Source organism: Ranitomeya imitator, chromosome 8 (genome assembly GCF_032444005.1).
Source record: "Ranitomeya imitator isolate aRanImi1 chromosome 8, aRanImi1.pri, whole genome shotgun sequence".
In the NCBI taxonomy this organism is placed as follows: domain Eukaryota; kingdom Metazoa; phylum Chordata; class Amphibia; order Anura; family Dendrobatidae; genus Ranitomeya; species Ranitomeya imitator.
In genome coordinates, this window is record NC_091289.1 from 31,082,673 (window position 1) to 31,092,415 (window position 9,743).

The 9,743-nt window shown below is 39.7% G+C and overlaps 1 protein-coding gene across 1 annotated transcript; it reads left to right on the forward strand.

Moving 5' to 3' along the window:
* The first annotated feature begins 2,487 nt into the window (after positions 1-2,487).
* Positions 2,488-4,929, forward strand: HESX1 (HESX homeobox 1). Its single transcript, XM_069735921.1, has 4 exons — positions 2,488-2,647; positions 2,876-3,072; positions 3,966-4,067; positions 4,831-4,929. Exons 1-4 carry the CDS (start codon positions 2,488-2,490, stop codon positions 4,927-4,929), a joined length of 558 nt encoding a protein of 185 aa, XP_069592022.1.
* The last annotated feature ends 4,814 nt before the right edge of the window (positions 4,930-9,743 follow it).

The following is a 9,743-nucleotide window of genomic DNA, read 5'->3' on the forward strand; positions in this document are numbered from 1 at the left end:
CAGCAGTCCACCCTGATCAAAGCAGTTTCTTTTTTTTTTTTTTAAGACTGTTACCATATTTGATATATTTTTATTTTAGCTACTTGGGGTTTCCAAAAATACATTTGATTATATGAAAATTCATGGCGTTTAAGGGGCTCATAAAGTTCAGCTTTACAGGCACCATTTTTTTTAAATGACTACCATGAATAAGGCTCCTTAGCCGAAACGTGTTAGACCGGTTTCACACGTCAGTGTCTCCGGTACGTGAGGTGACAGTTTCCTCACGTACCGGAGACACTGACTCACGTAGACACATTGAAATCAATGTGTCTCTGCACATGTCAGCGTGTTTTAACGGACCGTGTGTCCGTGTGCAAAACACGGAGACATGTCAGTGTTCGTGGGAGCGCACGGATTACACGGACCCATTAAAGTCAATGGGTCCGTGTAAAACACGTACCGCACACGGACGCTGTCCGTGTGCAGTCCGTGTGCCGTGCAGGAGACAGCGCTACTGTAAGCGCTGTCCCCCCCACGTGGTGCTGAAGCCGCCATTCATATCTTCTCTCCAGCAGCGTTCGCTGGAAAGAAGATATGAAAAATCCTTTTTTTTTTCTTGTTTTAAATAAAGATCCATGTTCCCAACCCCCCCCCCCCAACCACCTGTGTGCCCGGCCGCTGGTAATAAAATACTCACCCGGCTCCCTCACAGCGTCCTCTCAGCGCCAGCTTCTCTTATATGAGCAGTCACGTGGTGCCGCCGATTACAGTCATGAATATGCAGCTCCACCTCCCATAGGGGTGGAGCCGCATATTCATGACTGTAATGGGCGGCACCACGTGACCGCTCATACAGGAGAAGGTGCGGCGAGGACAGGACGCTGCGAGGTAGCCGGGTGAGTATTTTATTACCAGCGGGCGGGCGCACAGGGGGTGGGAGGGGGGTGGGGACAGGGATCTTTATTTAAAACAAGAAAAAAAAAAAAGGACTTTTCATATCTTTTTTCCAGCGAATGATGCTGGAGAGAAGATATGAATGGCGGCTTCAGCACCACATGCAGGGGACAGCGCTTATCTCTAGCGCTGTCTCCTGCATGCTCTGTGTGGTACCCAGTCGGCACACGGGCGGCACATGTGTGCTGCACGTGTGCCACACGGATGGCCTACGTGAGCTCACGGACACGGATAACTCCGGTACCGATTTTTTCGGTACCGGAATTATCTGGACGTGTGAGACTGGCCTTAGTCAGTGTGCCGCTGGTGACTCCATCTTTGCTTTGGAATTTTATCCATTTTTTATAATAAAGCTTTTTTTCTGAATTAGACCACATATGCCTCGCTGGAATTCCAATCTCTTTCATATTGAATATTGAAGATTTTGCCTTGCTCCAGGCCATCCGTGCGGGACATCTCATCTGTATTCCTACAACGAGGTAAGCTGACTTTTCTTCCTTATTTTTTCACATTTTTTTTAAATGTGACCATAATCAATACAATGGAGTATAAAATTCAATATGTAATAAAATAAACAAATATATTTATTTTTAAACTTCCCGTAATAATTCTGATATTTTACTATTTTGCAATAGTAAGTACAAAAAATAAAAAAAAAAAAATAACCGGTAACTATTTAAAAAAAAAAAAATAAAAAACCAACATGATTAGTACTAACAATCACAATGTATGAAGAGTAACTAAATACTAATTGGTTAACATCCCGAATCCAATCCACCTGAATTAAAAGTGGCAATTGGTAAATAAATGACTGTATTATTATTTAAAATACAAGGTGCTACCGCCCCACTTTGTTAATCCGGGTCCTTAAAAAACAATTATTTGAACAACATTGCCAGCATGCAGTAATGTGCCCTGTGCCGAAAGCTATTGTTCCCCTTTACAGACCACAGTCACCACTAAATAATCATATGAAATAAATGCTGCATTTTCAGCGGGATTAGCCTAATAGCATTAAGAGCTTTCTTTCTTTCTTTTTTTTTCCGCCCCGGAAAGAAAAAATAAAATATAATCTAAATAAGATTACTTATTACTTGAGAGGCTCTCGACAATACGTCTTGCTGGAAACGAGTGGTGTCCGTGAAATTGAAAATTTGAGAAAAAAAAATAGAATTTTATACATTGATGATTTCAAATAAAAGAAGAGTTTAAAATTCTGCTCATCAGCCAGAGAAAGTAGAGATCTTCTGGCCAGGAGAGATAACACTGTCCCTCTTGGTGACTCCCACCCTAGTGTCCCCATTAGCTGCTAATTACTTGCCAAACAAATAAACAATTAACTCCTCTTGCCTCTTGGTGGGAGAGTCTTCATTGAGATGCTAAGACTTTCTAATGAAAGATTTTAATTAATTAGGTTGTAAATCCGGCCCCCCTTGTTAACACGGCTATAAGGAGGGACTCAAGACTCCACCACAGACATTCTGGTGTTGTTGGATCTACATGGAGACCAAACTCAAGACAACTGTATCTTTGTATGAGAGAAGCCCAAGGATGCCGGCCGAGCTCCAGAAAGGGTCCTGCCTCGCAGACAACAAACCCACAAGCTCTTCGTTTTCCATCGAAAGCATCCTTGGGTTGGAGAAAAATAGAGACCTGAACCCAACTTCCATAAGACACTACAGGCCCTGGATGGATAACTACTGCAGGAGAGGTAGGACCACCCATGTGCACGAGCCCCCATGTTTTGTATCTCATTGTTGTCAATGATTATCAGAAGTGACATCAGTTCTAGGGTAAATGTTATTGAGCAGGTGCCAGATCTGCACTTACACAATTCCAAAACAAAACAAAAATAAGTGAATTTAAAAAAAAAGGAACTTTGGTGTGTTCTCATATCAAATCTACATGATCAATTAGTGACATGTGTGTTTTGTTTTAGAGGTCGGTACACATTGTTGGCGACTACCTATCATCAGCTATGAAATACCTCTACAACCGCAACCCGCGGAACATATAGAAAAGGAACAGGATGTCACCTATGAAAAGTGCTGCCCAACAAGTGAACGCGTGACTTATAAAAGAGAACTCAGCTGGTATCGGGGAAGGAGACCCAGAACCGCATTCACTAGAAGCCAAGTAAGTATCTATCTATCTATCTATCTATCTATCTATCTATCTATCTATCTATCTATCTATCTATCTATCTATCTCTATCTATCTATTATCTATCTATTTATCTATCTATCTATCTATCTATCTATCTATCTATCTATCTATTATCTATCTATCTATCTATCTATTATCTATCTATTTATCTATCTATCTATTATCTCATTATCTGTTATTTATCTATCTACTATCTATTATCTATCTACTATCTATTTATTATCTATTTTCTACCTACCTATCTATCATCTATTATAATAGATGATAGATAGGTAGGTAGATAATAGATGATGGATAGATAGATAAAATAGATAGAAAATAGATGATAGATAATAGATAGATAATAGAAGATAGATAAAAGACAGATAATTATTTATCTATCTATTATCTATCCATCTATCTTCTATCTACTATCGATCTATTCTCTATCTATATCTATTATTTATCTATCTATTATCTATCTCATTTATATTATCTATCTACTGTTTTATCTATCCATCCATCTATGTATTATCTATCATCTATCTATCTATCTATCTATCTATCTATCTATCTATCTATCTATCATCTATCTATCTCTCATATCTATTATCTATTTATTTAATATCATCTATTTATCAACTATTATTATTTATCTATCTATTATCTATTATTTATCTATTATCTATCTATCTATCTATCTATCTATCTATCTATCTATCTATCTATCTATCTATCTATCTATTATGTATCTATCATCTATCTATCTATTTATCATCTATCTATCTATCTATCTATCATCTATCTATCTTGTATTATTGATTTATCTAAATATCACTTACTTTTTTTCACTCAAAGACATAAATATTACATTTTCTTTTCAGATTGACATTTTGGAGAATGTTTTCCAAGTCAATTCGTATCCGGGTATAGATGTCAGAGAGGATCTTGCTAACAAGTTGTCTTTAGATGAAGACAGAATCCAGGTAAAACCTTGCCACCTTCCATTGCATGTGATTTCTCCAAATTTTTGATTAATTTTGCTAATTCATTATTTAACCCCCTCACTCGAAAGAATCTCACGCCTACATATATCACATCACAAAATACATGTTACTGTTTTCAGACACTATTAATCTCTTAGGTTGAGGACTTTTTTTTACCCGTATTATATCCTATCTATATAAAAAAAAACAGTAAAATTAATTATTAACATGAAATACATCGTACATAAAATGTCTGATTTTTTTTTTAAATATATAATTGATTTATGTAACATTTGGAAAAGGATTTATGGAAGCCAAAATTTGACTCCAATAATGTTAATGTCAGGAAAAAAAATAATATTTTAGCACATGGCAAATGTCATACGTTTACCATGAGTTTCATATAAGTTTGAGTTTCAGATAAGACAGCCTTGGGGTAAATGTTTGTTCCCCTGCTAGCTGTAATCCTGAGCTCCCCACCAATTTATGGTCGAGAGGAAAACGAGATACAATGAGACAATCTTGATAAACCAAGGATTGGACATGCTGAAATTTAACAGCAACATCATTTCTCCCAACATCTGATTTTAGGGATTCCTTTCTTAAAAGTCTGCTCATACTCTCTTTATTAATAATGAATCAAATGGTAATTAAAGTTTTGGAAAGTTTTTATATGATTTTGTATTATGTTCCGATCACAGCAAGCAAACTGCACATTATCTGATATTTATATATTTTCACTTTTTTTTCCACTAAATTTTAGATTTGGTTTCAAAACCGTCGTGCCAAGTTGAAGAGATGCCACCGGGAGTCACAGTTCCTAATTGTGAAAGAATCACTTACGCCACAAATCCAAGAATAATGGTTTCTACACCAGATATTACTGTAACAATAGTGTAACATCAAATATAACAAAAAAATGCAAACAAAAGTGTAATGTCTCTGTTTAACTATTGGACATATGACGGTTTGGGGGAAATAGTTATATTTTGCACTGATCCAAGGACCCAACATATTTAGTTTTGTCCTGAAATACTGCATTGCTCGTGTTGAATGAGTCTAATGTAAATATTTTGTACTAGAATTCGCACTTTTTGTAAATATATTTTTTTTAATGAATTTTAATAAATATTTTTTTTAATTATTAGTTGAGTAATTTCTGTGTATTACGTGATATATGGAGGTAAAGTAACCTGTCTCTTATTAGAAGGTCTGTGAAGGGGTTGTGATAAAAAAAAAATGTTAAAGGAGTACAAAAAATGGGTCTGGTGTGATTACATAATATTTCATGATTAATTAAATAGAGTAGTAAAAAAAAAATACAAGTGACCATTATTTGTGTTTCTCAAATTTCTACAGAAAGTAAAAAAAAAAAGAAAAGGAAAACCAAGTCCTCCAAAAACTATAGTCAATAATCACCTATTATTACTGTGTTGTTTGCTTTAGTAGCTGAAACTGACTGTTGCCCTAAAGCATATACCCTTGGGATATTCGGTGCCCATCTACGACACATTCATTTTTTCCTGATGGCAAACCACTGATGGCCAGTCCTAAGGAAAAGCCCCCCACTGATCTTCAGAAAAAGGCCCATCGAGGACCATTTAATGGCACAGTGGTCCTTCAATACACATGACTGGCCCTTTTCTTCTACTTTTAGGGTATATTTACGTAGGTGGATATTTTTTGTCCACATTTTACCGGCAGAAAGTACATAGCTTATTATGGTACCAATAAAGTAGATGAGATTTTACCAAGTCTTTGCCATATGCTAGATAAAAAAAATCCACCTGGAATTCATGAGAAAAATCACTCGCTGCGTAGACCGCAATAAATTCTTCAACCAGACACAGAGTTTTATTTTTATGCTCAGAAATTATAGTTAAAATATAGCATATAATACAGTGGGTATGGAAAGTATTCAGACCCCTTTAAATATTTCACTCTTTGTTTCATTGCAGCCATTTTTTAAATTCAAAAAAGTTATTTTTTTTTCTCATTAATGTACACTCTGCGCTCCATCTTGACTGAGAAAAAAAACAGAAATGTAGAAATTTTTGCAAATTTATTAAAAAAGAAAAACTGAAATATCACATGGTCATAAGTATTCAGACCCTTTGCTCAGACACTCATATTTAAGTCACATGCCGTCCATTTCCTTGTGATCCTCCTTGAGATGGTTCTACTCCTTCATTGGAGGCCAGCTGTGTGTAATTAAACTGATAGGACTTGATTTGGAAAGGCGCACACCTGTCTATATAAGACCTCACAGCTCACAGTGCATGTCAGACCAAATGAGAATCATGAGGTCAAAGGAACTGGCCAAGGAGCTCAGAGACAGAATTGTGGGAAGGCACAGATCTGGCCAAGGTTACAACAGAATTTATGCAGTACTCAAGGTTCCTAAGAGCACAGTGGCCTCCATAATCCTTAAATTGAAGACGTTTGGGACCACAGAAGTCTTCCTAGACCTGGCCATCCAGCCAAACTGAGCAATCGTGGGAAAAGAGCCTTGGTGAGAGAGGTAAAGTAGAACCCTTAGATTACTGTGGCTGAGTTCCAGAGATGCAGTAAGGAGATGGGAGAAACTTCCACAAAGTCAACTATCACTACAGCCCTCCACCAGTCAGGCCTTTATGGCAGAGTGGCCAGACGGAAGCCTCTCCTCAGTGCAAGACATATGAAAGCCTGCATAGAGTTTGCTAAATAAATACATTAAGGACTCCCAGGCTATGAAAAATAAGATTTTCTGGTCTGATGAGACAAAGATAGACCTTTTTGGTGATAATTCTAAGCGGTATGTGTGGAGAAAACCAGGCACTGCTCATCACCTGCCCAATACAATCCCAACAGTAAAACATGGTGGTGGCAGCATCATGCTATGGGGGTGTTTTTCAGCTGCAGGGACAGGACGACTGGTTATTATTGAAGGAAAAATGAATGCAGCTAAGTACAGAGATATCCTGGATGAGCGGGAGTCATACTGGGCACAATAGGGGTTTTTAGGTTCTTCACTACTACTACCCCTCTGTCCATGTTCTCCTGACCTGGGACCTGCTCTTGGATCCTCTACAAGAATTGGGTGAGATTGTTACTTTTTAAGACTGACACTGACACCACTGAGCATTTTATATTTTATACATACTTTATTTTTTCACAAGATGGTAGCCCGATTCTAATGCATCGGGTATTCTAGAATATGTATGTAGTTTATTTATGAAGATTTTAGAATAATACATTGAATACACAGGATTTGGCCGGCCGCGACCAATTAGTGAAGCGTGGTTCAACTCCCGTGCCAATTCGCGGCCGGACTGCGCCTGTCACTGATTGTTCGTGGCCGGCCACGTAGTATATAGCACAGCCCACGTAGTAAATAGCACAGCCATGTAGTATATTGCACAGCCACGTAGTATATAGCAGAGCCACGTAGTATATAGCACAGCCCACGGAGTATATAGCACAGCTCACAGAGTATATAGCAGAGCCACGTAGTATATAGCACAGCCACGTAGTATATAACACAGCCCACGGAGTATATAGCACAGCCACATAGTATAGAGCACAGCCCACGGAGTGTATAACATCCCACATAGCATATAACACAGCTCACGTAGTATATAACAGCCCACGCACGTAGTGTATAACACAGGCCATGTAGTGTATAACACAGGCCACGTAGTGTATAACACAGGCCACGTAGTGTATAGCACAGGCCACCTAGTGTATAGCACAGCCCACGTAGTATATTGCACAGCCCAAGTAGTACATTGCACAGCCCACGTAGTACATTGCACAGCCCACGTAGTACATTGTACAGCCCACGCAATATATTGCACAGCCCACGCAGTATATTGCACAGCCCACGCAGTATATTGCACAGCCCACGCAGTATATTGCACAGCCCGCGTAGTAAATTGCACAGCCCGCGTAGTATATTGCACAGCCCGCGTAGTATATTGCACAGCCCACGCAGTATATTGCATAGCCCGCGTACTATATTGCACAGCCCGCGTAGTAAATTGCACAGCCCGCGTAGTAAATTGCACAGCCCGCGTAGTATATTGCACAGCCCGCGTAGTATATTGCACAGCCAGTGTACTATATTGCACAGCCAGTGTACTATATTGCACAGCCTGCATAGTATATTGCCCAGCGCGCGTAGTATATTGCACAGCCCGCGTAGTATATTGCCCAGCCCAGGTAGTATATTGCCCAGCCCGCGTAGTATATTGCCCAGCCCGCATAGTACATTGCACAGCCCGTGTGGTACATTGCACAGCCTGCGTAGTACATTGCACAGCCTGCGTAGTATATTGCACAGCCCGCGTAGTATATTGCACAGCCCACGTAGTATATAACACAGCCCACGGAGTATATAGCAATGTGGGCATCATATCCCTGTTAAAAAAAAGAATTAAAATTAAAAAAAATAGTTATATACTCACCTTCCATTGGCCCCCGGATCCAGGAAGCCGATACGTCATCATCTCGCGAGATCACAATGCATGGAGCGGTCACCGGCACGTCGCGAGGAGCGGGAAAGGCCTGTTGTGGATCTGAGGGGCCGACGGACGGTGAGTATATAACGATTTTTTATTTTGTTTATTATTTTTAACATTAGATCTTTTTACTATTGATGCTGCATAGGCAGCATCAATAGTAAAAACTTGGTCACACAGGGTTAATAGCAGAGTTAATGGAGTGCGTAACACCGTGGCATAACGCGGTCCGTTAGCGCTGCCATTAAGCCTGTGTGAGCGCTGACTGGAGGGGAGTATGGAGCGGGCACTGACTGCGGGGAGGAAGGAGCGGCCATGTTGCCGCCGGACTGTGCCCGTTGCTGATTGGTCGTGGCAATGGTCGTGTGCGTTTTGCCACGACCAATCAGCGACTTGGATTTCCATGACAGACAGAGGCCACCGACCAATGAATATCCATGACAGACAGACAGACAGAAGGACTGACGGAAGTGACCTTTTTTTCCCCATAAAAGTCTGCTTTTACATGTCCCGCATTTGTCTCTTCCTGTGGCTATGTCGTTATGAGTTGGTTGTTGTTTCCGTCTACACAAATGATCGACCTATCGACCGGAAAGGGCACAATTGCTAGATTGGTTGGGTGCCACCACTCCAACTCTCATAGAGCGCCAAGATGAAGGAATAGTGTCTCTCTTCATCCTTTGCTAGACTATTCCTGGCTGCAGGAATTACTGAATGAAGCAGCTGGTCAAGCTTTATTCTTAGTCTTTATGGCACTGAGGATACGTAGATAGTCAAGAGGCAACATTGCACATGGCTATCTTGGTCGGTACCATAGACTTTAAATGGCGCAGCAGGGAATATGCCTGATCAGCTGCTTCATTCAATCCCTCCTGGGGTATGCATGGGTAGATGATAATTTATGAAGCTTATAATCATTCTTTAATCCATTGCCACATCATACATACAGGTGTCCCATTGACTACCAATCGGGGTAACTTGCAAGAATTGGTGTATCCCATGAAGTTTGTCCATACATCATACAGAGCCACGACATCACACACATTGCATATTCTCACTGACGGGAGCATTTGTGCTGCACATCTACATGAAAAGCATCATCTACGTTGATGGAACAATTAATAAGTCAAGTAACTTTTCATTTTGGAACTATTGACCATAAAAACCCTATTACAAA

Bases quoted from the DNA above. Each gene is read 5' to 3' on its own strand.
- HESX1 (XM_069735921.1), top strand. From the start codon at position 2,488: ATGCCGGCCGAGCTCCAGAAAGGGTCCTGCCTCGCAGACAACAAACCC. The intron at 3,073-3,965 runs GTAAGTATCTAT...TTTTCTTTTCAG, and splicing joins CCGCATTCACTAGAAGCCAA to ATTGACATTTTGGAGAATGT. The intron at 4,068-4,830 runs GTAAAACCTTGC...ACTAAATTTTAG, and splicing joins TAGATGAAGACAGAATCCAG to ATTTGGTTTCAAAACCGTCG.